This window comes from Mytilus trossulus, chromosome 6 (assembly GCF_036588685.1).
Source record: "Mytilus trossulus isolate FHL-02 chromosome 6, PNRI_Mtr1.1.1.hap1, whole genome shotgun sequence".
Lineage (NCBI taxonomy): Eukaryota > Metazoa > Mollusca > Bivalvia > Mytilida > Mytilidae > Mytilus > Mytilus trossulus.
The window spans coordinates 77586189-77602758 of NC_086378.1; the positions used below are offsets into that span (position 1 = coordinate 77586189).

A 16570-nucleotide genomic window follows, 5' to 3' on the forward strand; every position below is an offset into this window, starting at 1 on the left:
CCGGCAACACTTGCACGATTTTATATGATTACTAGTAAGTTTAATGTTCGGTTTATCTGTATAAAAAAGTCCAACAAACAGGGTTTTAATCCAGATTCATCTAGTTCGTTTCGTCGCAGATTCATATTTATCTTTATGTCATGTTTACTTATATCACTACTTACCCGACAAGTTTTTCTCGATTACTCATATACTTGTTCTTTCAGACAATCCTGAAATAAATCGGCGATTTGTGCGTAATTTTGTACAAGCTGCTGTTTACTTAAGCAGATATTGTAGGTGATCGTAGGTGTAATGCTGTACAATGTTGTTTGTTTGTGTTAATTCGGTGTGGCAAATCCATTTTTACGGATATAATAAAAGTTATTATGGTGAAAAGATTAAAAACTGCAATTTAGTAAGTACAAATGTATTATTTATGGAAATTTCAAACTGACATTTTATGAAAAAGGCGCACTTGAACATCGTAAACTAATATTGCATTAATATAATGCTACGTTCAATTATTTTGACAGCTTTAATTAAGTAGCACTGTGTATAACCTACGTGTAAAGTGTTTTCATTTCAAATGATCTTGATAATTTTAAAGTACTTGTTCATGCACATTCAACATGGAAATTGCCGAGGTTTGGGTTACTTTTACAGAGCTACAACCATTAAATGCATCACTGGATAATAGTGTTACAATTTCATCAATTGGAAACGCAATTATTCAGAATACAAGCACCACGGTATCGCCTTTCAGTATTTCAGCAGCGTTGATGATGTTGATGCTCGGTACGCATGGGCGAACTAAATCTCAAATATCGTCTGCTATTTTCAGAGGCAGTACCAAGGAACAAGATCATTATTTTTATACAGTTCTTACGTCTATTCTTCCATCTCCACGTAAAGGACTGCGTGTTAAACTGGACAATGAGGTGTTCGTAAATAATAGGTACACAATCCAAGATACAGTTTTAGAGAAAGGGAAAGAATTTTTCAGGGTGAATTTCAAAAGAAAAAATTTCAGTAAAAGACCAAAAAAATCCTCGCGGATTTTAAATAGGTGGATTTCGAAAAATACGATGAAGAACTTTGACCATTTGATTCCAAAGGTAATGTTGAAAGAACGAACAGTTGCAGTGTTTGTAAACACCGTTTCATTTAAGGCAGATTGGAAACATAAATTCAATTTAAATACTACAATGCGGGATTTTTACGTCAATAAATCAACAAAAATTGAGGTAGACATGATGAGAAGCATACAAAAAGTAAGATATGGACAACTAAAGGAATCAGAAGTTTTAGTTTTACCATTGAAAGGGGACAAGTTTGATATGGTTATTATCTTACCTGAAGACATTAACAAATTACAAGCGTTTGAAAAACTGCTTTCCATCAATGTTATCAGATACTTAAACTCATCTCTGGTGTACCAAACAATAGACATTACACTTCCAAAGTTTGTTATTTCCAATAAATTGGATTTGAAGGGCTATTTACCAAAACTAGGAATAACTGATATTTTTAACAAGACCCACGCAGATTTTAAAAATCTCATCAATGAAGAAAACAGCAAAGTTTATGTATCGGATGCATTCCATGACGTTGTTGTAAAACTTAAAGGCAATATTAGACAACATTTACCGTTTAAAAGAGGCCATGTGAATACGACTTACTCTAAATTCATAGGAAATCGACCATTTTTATACTACATACTAGACAGAAAGAGTGGTGTAATTGTATTCATGGGAAGGTTTTTAGGCAAATGATTTACTTGTTTAATTTCAACAACATATACTCTTTATATCTATTAACTAATTCAATTAGTTTCTTTCACTAATTAATTTAAATCTTAAAGGTAGTGTTGCAATAAAGGATGCAATTGTATTATCAAACATAACACAGCACTATCAATAAAAGCTTAAAGGGTTCTCATAAAGCGAAGCCAATATAAGATGCCCAAATATTTACTCGGCTCAATAGAACGCAGTTGTTCACATTTAGATACTGAGATTTATAATACCAAATAAACGATATTAAATATGTTGCCCCATATGAAGTATTTTATTGTCAGTATTCCCAGTTTTTGGTAGAAATCGTTATACTCAGTCTTCTTTGCGTTTTGTGTCTGTTTGTCTGTTTGTCTGTTTCATTTATAACCATGACGTTGGCAGTATAGTTTCATTGCCTATGTAAATTTTAAAACTGTTTGTATGCACATTGAACGACAAATTTATGTGACGTATACAAATTTTATGACGTCAGACACTCAAGTCAATCCATGTGTTCGTAGATAGATGTTTTTGTGTTATGTTAAATTGTCCCTTTTAAAATTGTTATGCGATGATGACTGATGTACCCATATTTTGACTATTTTATTAATTGTGACCGTTTATTTAACGCATCATGTAAATATAACGGAATTTGATGAGACTGTTATTAAAGAGAGAGGGTTAGCGCTAAAGAACCAGGTTTAATCCACCATTTTCTACATTTGAAAATGCCTGTACCAAGTCAGGAATTTGACAGTTCTTGTCTATTCGTTTTTGATGCGTTTTGTTATTTGATTTTGCTATGTGATTATGGACTTTCCGTATTGATTTTCCTCTGAGTTCAGTATTTTTGTGATTTTACTTTTTTTCAATAGTATAAATGTCTCTTTGGTATCACTCGCCCCCGTTCGTCAACCGAGTTTCGTCTCATTTGAAGCTGCATATATTCTAGTTTATAGTAAACAAAATATAACTAAACATAAACAATGACATCATTTGAATTAGAATTAGGATAAAGTCATCCACGAAAACCACGAAAACGGTTCCCCACGAATAAAAGTACTTTAACGGTATTCAGCAACGATTTTTTTTCATAATTTCAGCCATTTAAATAAAGACAACAGAAGTATACCCCTGTTCAAAATTTTATCAACTGATTGAGAGAGAACATAACCGCGTTAGACACTAAAACCGAGGAAAACACATCAACTAAAAGAGGAAAACAATGATACAACAGAAACACTGAAGTTCAACAAAAAGCAGACGACAATGTAACATTCATAGAAACGAAATGTTAGATAATAACTGCCACATTCCTGACTTGGTACAGGACATTGAAAAGAATGATGGGTTGAACCTGGTTTTCTGGCTGGTCAAACTTCGTGCTTGAGATCTTATCATTTTAAAACGGACGTCGTTTTAGTATAAACAAATAATGCAAATACACTTCAAGAATTAATGTACAAACATTAAAAAAACCTTTTACTAAAATTCGTTAAAATGACATGGTAGAAATATCTTCCTTCGAGTTTTTAACAGTTTCATTTTTAAATCATTATGTTCTTACCATCAGAATATTTTATTTCACAAGTCCTTGTAAAAAGGGCGTGCTAAAAAATATGTAGAAAAATTGATGGATTTCTGAAAATTGTACATTGCAAAGATATATATGGATCACTCTAATAAAAATTAATGTACAGAAAGAAATCAAGCGTTGTATGTGTAATAATAATTATAAATGATAAAAGGTAGACAATTCGCATTTGCATGTTTATTTCTGACAAATAGTCGTTCTGTAGGTTAAAAAGAGCACATCTGTTAAACAATATTAATAGCAAGTTATATATATTGGGAAAATAACATTAAGTTGACATTCGAATTATCAATTTTGTTGTAGCGAATATAAATGACAAGAAATTATGTCAACACGGTTGAAAACATATGACACACTAAATAAAATAAATCCCCCATATGAGCGGAGCATGTATTCATTTACATAAAAACATGCTTACTAATTAAAAGTTGTTATATGGTATATAATTAATTTGTGTTTGGTTGTTTGGTGATTTTTATTCTCATTGACTTTTGTAGTGCCTTTTTGAATTTCATTTTTGTTTCAGCAGAAGATTTATACATGAAATGTTTATCTTTTTCAAACACACATGGGTTCTCATAATGGTTACAGTTCGGATTGAGATAAAGTAGTAAAAAACACCAGATGAGGTTTGCAAAATTTGTAATGATTATGCTCGTACAAACACGATATATTATTTTAAAAAGTTCTCCGATGGTGGCATGCCCGAAATTATCGTTGTAAAAAAGGTAGAATTCGTATAAAGTTGAACTAACCATGCTAAGGACCATGTGGATTTATGTAGGGAGGATAGCATTTAAGGTTCATTCCATCAGTAGAGGTTACAAGAGCGCAATAATTTGTTTACATTCAACTGACAATTTTTTTTACCCCAAAGCGACATTTTTACCCTAAAATGGTACTCAGAACAAAAAAACAAAAAACTTTGAGGCTCCTGGTTGGATGATGCAAGTTAGAATTATTTTTCATTTGACAGCTTATCCATTTAGGTTTGGAAACAGGTGAAAATTAAATTCATAAGACTCAATGTGAAAAAGATATTTTTGTTTATCAACTGAGGACTCATTCAAAATTAACCCTTCCAATTTAGTGGAAACTTTCTTTACAACTGCATTTTAGGGCACTTTTTGCCGTATGACCATATACTTTTTTTTGCTATGATAAAAGAGTCTCAGGAACTGCTACCCATGCATTTTTTTATCTAGTTAGTTTATTCTTGAAGAAATAAATTTTTGAATACCTCTGGGGGCCTATGGAAAATGCATTACAAATAATTGCGCTCTTGTAACCTATATAAACATCATATATACCTTAAACAAATAAATGATAAATGATAAAAGGAAGACCATATACTTCTGCATGTTCATTTCTGACAAACAGTCATGCATTCTGTAGCTTTAGGTTAACTATCACATCTGTGAAAACCGTTTATCGTGTTTTATATATTGGCGAAAATACATTAAGTTGACATTCGAGGTATAAATATTGTTAAAGCTAATATAACTGACATGAATATGCGTCAGCACTGTATAAAACATATAACAAAACAAAAAAACAGACTTAAAAATCTTCGTTACAAATGAGTGGAAACATGCACTCATTTACATATGAACGTATTTGCTAATTATCTTTTTAATGGTGTACCGTGTTTGATTGTTGGTGCTTTTTACTCTTGTCGTGGTTTTTACCGCCGACTTTACGGCATTGGGTTTTCTCATTGTTGAAGTCCAAACGGTTGCCTGAAATTGCTTTCATTCTTTCATTTGACCTTTGGATGATTGTATCATTGGCACTAACACCACATGACCTTATATTTATATATATATATTAAAACAAATGTCCCCAAACCATGCCGATATTGAAAGTTGGCGTTGGAAGAGGGCATGCCTTTCTGACTACTTATGGCGTATTTATCTTTTAATTATTTGGATTGCTTGTTTGATTGGGTTGTTCGTGTTTAATGCTACTTTCGGTATTATTGTGCTATTTCGTTGCTGTCAGTTTTTTAACGGTTAAGGAAACCAAATAGTACCATAGATCATCGGCAGGATTATTTGTATGTTGACTGATTGATATTTTATTCTTGGAAACATGGTTTATTTATTAAAAAAGATGAGCTAAATATACCAGAGGGATAGGAAAACTCATAGATCGAAAATAAAATGACAAAAAACAAAAGAAAGACAAACATACAAATAATAGAACACAATACACAACATAGAAATCAAAGACTAAGCAACACGAAACCCACCAAATACTGGGGGTGATCTCAGGTGCTCCGGAAGGGTAAGCAGATCCTACTTCACATGTGGCACTCTACGTGTTGCTCATGTTATTACAAACCCGGAAAAAAGTCTTATTCGGTAGGTCATATTCGTGAAAAGGGAAGGGGATCCGATATCATCTGCGAAACGGTTATTCTATATCAGTTATCCAACTTGTGATGGCGTCCGTAAAATTTATTTATTAGTTGAAATTGGAATTTGAACTAAGTGTGCTCTCTAGTAATTGCACGCTCTCTTATGGTTTTGTTTTGGGTGTTTTCAGCTCTATGTTTATATTTTTGCATCAGATTTTTACAGTCTTAACTTGCTGTTTCGTGACTGGCTTCTAATTGTATGACAGTAAGTGTTTTTCTTGAAGCTAGTTGTTTTTGTGCTTCGTTCCAATCGGATGAGTCTTGCTTTTTTAAGGGTTTGTTTTTTGCTTTGTGTTGTTACACAATTGTCTTAGGTGGGTGGAGTGTTAAACACTGACATTGTGTATCTGACAGAAGCCTGTCATGCACTCAGTAGTAGTTGTCAGTGGTTGGTGTCTGTTATACCACGTTTTTAATTGTAAGGTCGTAAATCAAGTCGTTCGTTTTTTCGTTTTCATATATTACATATTTGCACGTCGTAGAATTGTGTAGCTGACTATATGGTATAGTTCCTTGTTGAAGGTCGTACTGTGACACATTCTTACTTAATAGAAATCATTTGGATTCTGTTTTTTCATTAGACATAATGCAACACACACTTAATTTTATAAAGAAAAGGGGGGGGGGGGTTAAATTATTCCGAAATGATACCAGAATCACGATTAGATTGAAACGGGTGGTCAAAGACTCGAAAACTCGATAAAAAAACCCCGAAAAGTTCACCATTAGGTCTTCAACACAGAGAGAAAATAACGCACCGGAAGCCCTTTCGATACATTATACTATAGCTTAAGTGAAGATGGAACCTCCAAAATATATAAAAGAACCAAAGTTAGATCAAAACCAAACTTAAAAGCCATTATTGACCATTATTTTGATTTTGGCCCGGGAGAAGGTGGATAAATGTTGCTATAATTTACATTGATTCAGTTAATACTAGAAAGATAAGAAAAAAAGTTATGCTGCCTTAAAAAATGCAAGGCAAAATAGTCTACAAAATTGTAAATACATTTTCGTATGGCTAGATATTTTTTTAACTGCTTCGGTTGAAAAACATATAAGATGGAGGACGATTGCGCGTCTGTTCGCATCATATTCTTTTCTTTTTAATATTTCGACCTCCCCAGACAACATGAGTATGTTGGCTCAACATTGGCACAACGTATATCATTGCATTGGCCCATCGTTGTATTTTAACGTTGGCCCAACGTATAAGTGCAAAGTGGGCCTACGTTGGCCCAACATGATGGCTTCATGTTGGCCCAACGTTGTACGGTTATATGCAATACATAGAGCCAACGTTGGCACATTGTATGAAAAACGAAATCCATGTTGGCACAACGTTGGACCAACGTAGAAATATCTTTTCTTATGTTGGCACTATGTTGGTCCAAGGTAGGTATTTCTCATTTTTATGTTGGCAATACGTTGGTTTATTGTTTCAACCAAATTACAATGGATGCTGCATGATGAGCTGTATGATAAATACTCCGGAGCGCATTTGATCTTTTTTTGTATTCCAAACTGCCAAAGTTTAAGGTAGCAATTCTGTATTTTTGTATTACCCATTGTTGTTACTGTCCTTGTTTTTTTCATGAACTTTGCCTCTTTAATTTTATTCATTGTATGACGCTAAGATATTTCTTTGGCAATGTTTGATGGATCGACCAGATAAACTCTGTTTCATTTGGTGTCTTGTAAAGAGTTGTCTCATTAGCAATCATACCACATCTTCTTTTTTCATATCAATTTCATTTATTTCTTTAACAGAACAAATGACGTATGTTTTATGGTTAGGCGATCATACAAATAGTTTTTTCGGAGATGTAATTTTTGTTGTATTGGTTCCAGATCCAGAATGAAAATTTTAAAATAATTCAGAAGATGAAACTTTATTTATTTTAAATTTGATATCATTGGTCGTCACCACGAGTAGTGTCCTCCTCAATTTGAACTTCAACAGTGTCATTATTATTTATATATAATGTTATTCTTTTTTTCCCTTCTCTGTTTATTGCCACCTTCTCTGTCAAGGCTTAAGCGCCGCCAATCTTTAGCTGCATCATCTATCTCTTTATCCGAAGACTCTTTACAGCTATGTCAGGTTTTTTTCTAACCGACTCTGTAATAAAGTTATAAGTAAACTTGAATTGCGTATTTGTCTAATGCATGCGTGCGTAATCTCCCTTCTAGATATGTAATATAAATTAAAGTATATTTTCTAAATAGTTTAAACACTATTTAATACAAAATAGAATCTTAAATAACCATTTTTATTTTATATTGGTTATTTGTCTAATGGTCAGAAATTCATTAGTATTAGGAGGATTTGTGGGTATAACAAACCCTTATTACTATTATTTCAGAATTCGGTATCATACTTTATATATTCGTAATATAAATGATATATAAAGAATAATTTAGATGTGTATTAATGAACAATTATATATATTTGATATATAAAAACACTGTTACACATTCAAGTGTGTATATGATCAGGTTTCACAAATATATCGTATCTGTTTGCATGCGATTTAGAAATACAATAAAACTAACAAATTCATTTATATTTTAATGTAGTAGAAATCATTATACCACATTTTTGAAACATTACGGAATAAGGTACATCTTAAGACGCTTTTATTCCATTAACTTCAGTAATGATCATACATGTTGTGGTTATAGATTTATACAATTTACCATTTGTTTGAAGATACTAATGTTCAGTGGCAAATATTTCATGATAATTAATAGGATTGAATTGATTTAAAATCTAGAAAATATTTCGCCCGAAACGTATAAACTTCAAGATCAGCATTATAAAATGATAGAAATTAATATATGTTTTGATTTTTAACAACATCCCTCAGTTTAAAAAATCATATTGTGTTTGTCATTCTGAATCGTATATATATATATATCAGATTTTTTAAAGTTACAACTTACATGTTACTATCTTTCTCTTTGAATCTCAGATGACATGCTTTTCTCTTTTTGTTTTCTTCGTATCACTGCTTTCTTACAAATACACAACAGGAAATAATCACAAAAGTGACCATCCCATTACATTCAGATTTCCTATAAACTTAATTACCATAGCAACTATCTTTGAAATTTGTCGAACATATGGTCAACCTTATCAGAATGGGCTTGATTAACAGACTGGCTGTATCAAATATCACTCTGCATATAATTGCTATTATTATGTTTCACAAAGTTTAATGAATAAAGTTACTATAAATAATGATTGCAATAAATTTTAATTTTTAACTAGGCAATCTATGTTTACGATATACATTTTTTTTATTACAGTAATGATATTCCAGTATAAATTTTACCTGACTTATATATAGAATATAATATATGATCATGCTGGCCCAACATAGAGTTGTAAATGTAATTTCAGTTGATACACACTTTCGGTATAACTTTTCATAAAGCCTGCTGCAATCGAAATTATCCGCCTCCAATGAGAAATAAAGCGTAAAATATTATATAATCAATTCTATTAACAAAATTTCATATCGGCCCTATGTTGCTACTAACATAATGCCAACATTTGCCCGATTATTTATAACCAACATGAGATAATAATATGAATTTACAACAACAGACCAACGTTGGGCCAATGTTGTGCAGCCGACACCAACGTGCGACCAATGTACCGACAATTTGCCAACATTGGGCCAATGTTGTGCAGCCAACATAAACTTGCGACCAACGGACCGACAATTTGCCAACGTTGGGCCAATGTTGTGCAGCCAACATCAACTTGCGACCAACGGACCGACAATTTGCCAACGTTGGGCCAATGTTGTGAAGCCAACACCAACGGTCGACCAACGGGCCGACCATTTGCCAACGTTGGCCCACTGTTAGTCTGCTGACTGGGTCATTTCGGTTACCCTGTTGAGGTGGCACAAAAATCATCTTTTTACGCCAGAATATATTAAATATATTTTATGGCTTTTATATTTAAAAACAAGAAGTGTTCGAAAATAAATATTCCTGCGTAAAATCAACAGCAGTTATATCTAACATGTCTGAACTGACGCATTGGCTCTCTCGAAAAGGAAGGAAAACACTAAATATATTGTAAAGGAAGTTACCAATATGTATGTTAATGTCCTGTTTTTGTTTGATTTTTGTTTGTTAAATTCTCTTAAAATTAAATTGTTTAAATTATTTATTTTACATAAATCATTCAAAAATAAAGTGACATACGCGTAAATATAATACTACGAAGTATATTTTTTTACGATTTGGTATTTGTAAATAAAACCACATGATATATTGTTACCTTGACTTTGAATAGTTTTCTTGAAATACATTGAACACAATACATTTTATTTTTAAAATCAAAAGTACTTTTGATTAACATAAGCAATAGGAATAACATTAAGTTGACATAATCATATCTTGACAACAAGTACACTACATTAATGTGATGACAGTCAGTCGGATGAAAATAAACACATAAATTATATCAGATTCATGTTTGGTTTGTTAATTTTTATTTCATAATCATAATTAATGTTATAATGGAAGAGACACTTTACTTCATCGTGTTGATAATCTTATCGCAAGTACATGTTATAACAGGAGCAGGAGGTAGAGGAGCATATACACACAGTAAGTTACAAAAAACATATCTATATAGTATTATTTACGTGTGTTATTTTTGATTTGTATTTTTTTTTCACATGTGTTACTGATTTTTTCTCATAGAATTTAATAAATTATTATGTAACTTTTCTATCAGATATTTTTTAATGATAAAGCGATAAATATATATGCTAGGAATCAATAGGCGCTAAATATTATTTAAAAAATGTACCAATTACGACAATGTCAAACTTTTTGGTAATCACGGTTAACTGCGCCATTTTACCAAGATGTCATTTACATAAATACACGTACATGTATTATAATTAATATGTCGACTTCATGACTGAACACCTATTAAAATAAATAATACAAATAAATAAGTAGTTTGGTTATTAGGCAGACCACGTTATTGTATCGTCCTGGGGATTCATGAACTATTTTCCACTGGACGTTTTATAAGAATAAGAAAACTGCTTTCAGTAAAATTCTTTGCATCATGATTATTTTATCATTCCCATTTATTACATATATTCTTTAAAACATTTTACCTTAGAAAAAACCCACAGATACTCATCTAAATCTATGAAACACGTTCAATAAATGTTTTCATTATTTTCGTTTTTCATTTCTATTTTTAATTCACTTTTGACCGTTCAACATTGGTATCAATTTGTTTTTGTTCCCTGGAAATGTGCTGATTACTATCTATTTCCGTATACTGAAAATTCATGAAGGAATATTAGTCGCCATTTTATATAGCATACCTGTATTTAAAAAAAATATTGTTTTGTAATATTTTTTGTGACTGTTTATCTTAAATAGGCACTCATGTCCTTCTTCAATCATTTTCCTATATGAAGCAATTAAATGTCATTTGGTCTCTTCTGGAGAGTTATATCATTGCAATCATACGACATCTTCTTTTTTTATTAACTGTGAGGTTTGTTACTAGTGCTGTAGGGATGCAGTAGAATGTGACCCTGTGTTTGTAGTGTATGACCTTATATTTTTACAATGAGAGATTTTGGTTTGTGAGAGAGCTGTCTCTATATTCCATGAAATAACTGTTCTATTACAAATGTACTTTTACTATATATTTTCTGTGTCATGGTGTCTTCGGTCTCTTCTGAAGAATTATTTCATTGACAATCATACCACATCTTTCCCGGTCAGGAATATGACAGTTGTATCCATTCGTTTGATGTTTGATGCAATCACAGTGTGAGTGGGGCATCCGTGTACTACGAACACATTCTTGTTTATATATAGATTAGACCGTTGGTTTTCCTGTTTGTATGGTTTTACACTTGTCATTTTAGTGAGGTCTTTATAGCTTGCTGTTCGGTGTGAGCAAAGACACCGTGTTGAAGATCGTACTTGTAATGGTTTACTTCTACGAATTGTGACTTGGATGGAGAGTTGTCTCATTGGCACCCATACAATCTCTTCTTATATCTATTTACATTTTAGGTAGCTACTATTTCGATGATATCGTTTAATGAAAAAAGTAATGTAATACAAATTGACATGAAATATAAAAAACAATATAATTGAAAAAAAAAATCACTAAAATTGTGTTAATATAAAAAAGAAGATGTGGTATGATTGCCAATGAGACAACTATCCACAAAAGACCAAAATGACACAAACATTAACAACTATACGTCACTGTACGGCCTTCAACAATGAGCAAAGCCCATACCGCATAGTCAGCTATAAAAGGCCCCGATAAGACAATGTAAAACAATTCAATCGAGAAAACTAACGGCCTTATTTAAGTAAATAAATGAATATAAAACAAATATGTAACGCATAAACGAACGACAACCACTGAATTACAGGCTTCTTACTTGGGACATGCACATAAATAAATAATGTGGCGGGATTAAACATAATAGCGGGATCCCAACCCTGCCCCTAACCTGGGAAAGTCGTATAACAGTACAATATAATAATTAATACTCTGCTAACCACGTCCCTGTGCATTACATCACTGTTTTGTAAATATCTACAAAGGGCACGTTAGTTTTAGATGGAAGACGATACAGACTTGATTATCTCAAATTTGATATAATTCATAATATTTATTTAATTTATACTATTTATTATATCCATTTTATTCATACTATTTATAATATTTATTTTATTCATGCTATTTATAATATTCATTTGATTCATACTATTTATAATATTTATTTGATTCATACTATTTATAATATTCATTTTATTCATTCTATTTATAATACTAGTATTCATTTTATTCATACTATTATTAATATTCATTTTATTCAAACTATTCATAATACTCATATTATTCATAAAATTCAATATACAAATAAGTGAGATGAATAAATCTAAAACACCGAAATTACATTGTCAAAATCAAATGAACAAAATACCTAGGATAAGAATGCCATGTGAGTTAACTATTGAATTCATATCATATTTGAGGCAAATGAAAATTTCAACTTTTTAACAATACAAAAGTGGCATTTGCTCCCATACATTGTGGATGAATTTAAATGCATTTTATGCACTAATGGATATCGGTTATATGAAGGATGTACTTAGGTGATCTAAGGTAAAATTAAATAAATCAAGAATTCAAAATTGACACTTAAAGTTTAAAAAGTACTTGTCGAGGATCAAAATAGGCAAAAAAATTATATATGTCGAGATATTTGATTTATAAAATATGACGAGAAAAGGCTGACTCGGACTTTTACCTTATTGCATTGGTATTTTTTTGGTCTCAAATCAAAACAAAGAAAATCAAGAATCTGCTTAAATTTTGTCAAATGACCTTTTATGAGCTTTTTTAAGTCTTATGTTTAAAGATAAATAGGTGCTATGGGGCAAACTATTCTACCTTGCATCGTAAGGAAAAAACACCAAGGAATCCGAACAAGTAATAAACTCTCCCTATAATGCAATTTGGAATGCAGTTCTCCTTTTGTTGAAGAGCAAATGTAATTCTGTTATGTATTAAATCATTGTTAAAAAGTTTTCATTTCCGATAATCTCATACTTATATTTTTTTTGTAGTGAAGTACTGTGAATCCAAGCTTTATAATCCCCGGTATCAGACTTGCTGTGACGGCGTGATAACTGTTCCTGGAGGATGGCCATGTTGCAAAACAGAGGTTTATAATTCAGAAAATGCTATTTGCTGTAAAGATAAAATTCATTATAAGAAAGGTGCGTCCTGCTGCAAGGACGAGGCATATAATCCGGAATATGAAACATGTTGCGATGAAAAGATATATTCTGTAAAGGACGGAAATTGCTGCGGTGAGAAACTTTATGACCCAAGGACAGAGAAATGTTGCAAAGGATCGATAAATGATAAAGTAGAATCATTTTACCAGTGTTGCTCAGACACGGCATACAATCCTTTGCACGACACATGTTGTTCCGGTAAACTTTATCCAGAAAGGGATCTACAGTGTTGTGGAGAAAAGTCTTACAATCCTTTACACGAATCATGTTGTTCCGGTAATCTGTATTTACACAGTGGACTAAAGTGTTGTGGAGACACCACATACAATCCTTTGCATGGAACATGTTGTTCCGGTAAACTGTATTCACAAGGAGGACTACAGTGTTGTGGCGACACAACATACAATCCTTTGCATGGGACATGTTGTTCTGGCAATCTGTATCCACACAGTGGACTACAGTGTTGTGGAGGCTCGGGTTACAGTCCTTTGCACCACACGTGTTGTTCTGGTAAACTGTATTCAATAGGAGGGCTAGAGTGTATCAGTTGTGGAGGCGAGAGTTATAGCCCTTTACATGAAACATGCTGTTCCGGTAAACTGTATCCTCACAGTGGACTACAGTGTTGTGGAGACTCGGGTTACAGTCCTTTGCACCAAACGTGTTGTTCCGATAAATTGTATTCAATAGGAGGGCTAGAGTGTAACAGTTGTGGAGGCGAGAGTTACAGTCCTTTACATGAAACATGTTGTTTCGGTAAACTGTATCCACACAGTGGACTACAGTGTTGTGGAGACTCGGGTTACAGTCCTTTGCATCAAACGTGTTGTTCCGGTAACCTGTATTCAATTGGAGGGTTAGAGTGTAACAGTTGTGGAGGCGAGAGTTATAGCCCTTTACATGAAACATGTTGTTCCGGTAAACTTTATCCACACAGTGGACTACAGTGTTGTGGAGACTCGGCTTACAGTCCTTTGCATCACACATGTTGCAATGGAATTGTTTATGAACCAAGTGGTTTATCATGTTGTGGTACACAGGCATATGACTCTTCTATTCTGTCATGCTGCAATGGCAAGATCACGCATGTATACTCTATATGTTCCACAGACAGGCGGTCAATGAGTGATTATAAGGAAGTGCTTAGAAGATTTTCTCCATTGTTGATTTTTTGAGAATAGGATAACATTTTAGAAACAAGACTTTAAGACGTCAATCGAAAACGATATATCAATGAAAGATGGGACAGCACTAACGGTCAGATACAGTAAACAAAAGTAAAAAAAAATTACAAGTATTCGATGTGCAATTACATAATTTTCTTATTTTTAAGTTGCTATATATAGTCAAACCGGACTGTTAAAGAAAAGGGGAAAGACTTTTTCTAGGGAAATTTCAAAAGAAAAAAAATCAATAGACATCCGAAAAGATCATCGCGGATTATAAATAGATGAAGCCATAAAATATTCGATGAAGAACGCTGAAATTTTGATATAAAAGGAGATGTCAACATAACGAAAAGTTTCAGTGTTTGTTAACACCGTTTTAGTTAAAGCAGACTGGATGCACACGTTCAATTTAAAAACTACAATGCGGGATTTTTACGTCAATAAAACAACAAAAGTTGCTGTAGACATGATAAAGAGCATACAAAAAGTAAAATATTGGCAACGAAAGGAATCAGAAGTTTTAGTTTTATCATTGAATGTAGACAAGTTAATATGGTAATCATATTACCTGAAGACATTTACAAATTGAAAAACTGCTCAACTCCTGTGTACAAAACTATAGCCATTATACTTCCAAAGTTTGTTATTTCCAATAAGTTGGATTTGAAGGGCTATTTACCAAAACTAGGAATAACAGACATTTTAAACAAGACCCATGCAGATTTTAAAAATCTAGGAAGATAGCAGCAAAATGTATGTGTCGGACACATTTCACGACGTTGTTGTGAAACTAAAGGCAATAATAGACAACCTTTATCACTAAAAAAAGTTTCTCTGGATATCTCTTACTCGAAATTCATTATAAATCGACCTTTTTTTTTTATTACGCACTTGACAAACAAAGCGGTGTTGTTATTTTCATGGGAAGGTTTTAAAGGCAAATAATTTTTGGGCAGTAACCTTTTCACATGTATCAATGATTTTTTTACGATTTGTTAAATATACTTTAGCAGCAAAAATATAATTTTTATGCTTCAAAGTAAATAAGTTCCTTCGTGTTATACTTTGAAAAATTCTTGCAGAGCTAACCATGACTATTGAATATTAATTTGATAAAAGCATTTTCTACTGATAGAGCTCATAAAAGAAGGCTAGGTTATACCATACTTTACTAGCATTCCGGAAGGCTCTAAGTCAACTTTTCAATAGGAAATTTTACAATTGCTTTTTTTAAAAGGTATTCCGATACCAAATGACGTTACGCCATGAGTAGGCTGGTCCTCTCACTTGCAACATACGGGTATTTCAGAGCCAAACAGATTAGGGACAGAGAACCAGTCTACGCCATGAGTTGTCCATATTTGCTAGCAAAGATGTGATTTGTCATTCCTGACGTTATCTGATGGTCGACAAAACAATAAATATACGCTGTACATTTATTACGGAATAAAGAAATAAAAAAAATAACCTTTTATTTTAGCAAATATTGTTAATTTTGATTTTACGAAAATATCGATTGTAGAGATTTGAATGTAAAACGGTATTAGCACCACAACTTCTTATCTTTGTTCGTATTCTTAACACAAACCTTCATACTTTCCTTTTAGATCTTTTGTTTTTTCATAAATATGCATTTGTACAATTAATCTATATCTGCTCATAAGCTTTGCATACATATTTATTTTGCTATCGCCAAGGATTCATTGTTTTGTTCTCATTTACTATTGTCCAATTTTCAATGTTCCGCTAGCTTGTTCTAGTAATCATTTCTTGTTTTTCCTTGTCGGCATATCAGTGCAACCTC

General features: G+C 32.4%; 2 protein-coding genes across 2 annotated transcripts; both read left to right on the top strand.

The window, feature by feature from the left end:
- The first annotated feature begins 587 nt into the window (after positions 1 to 587).
- Positions 588 to 1799, top strand: LOC134723766 (leukocyte elastase inhibitor-like). Its single transcript, XM_063587315.1, has one exon. It carries the CDS (start codon positions 612 to 614, stop codon positions 1752 to 1754), a length of 1143 nt encoding a protein of 380 aa, XP_063443385.1. The 5' UTR covers positions 588 to 611; the 3' UTR covers positions 1755 to 1799.
- An 8291-nt stretch (positions 1800 to 10090) lies between these two features.
- On the top strand, positions 10091 to 16277 carry LOC134721908 (galaxin-like). The gene is made up of 2 exons (XM_063585196.1): positions 10091 to 10402; positions 13424 to 16277. Exons 1-2 carry the CDS (start codon positions 10312 to 10314, stop codon positions 14770 to 14772), a joined length of 1440 nt encoding a protein of 479 aa, XP_063441266.1. The 5' UTR covers positions 10091 to 10311; the 3' UTR covers positions 14773 to 16277.
- The last annotated feature ends 293 nt before the right edge of the window (positions 16278 to 16570 follow it).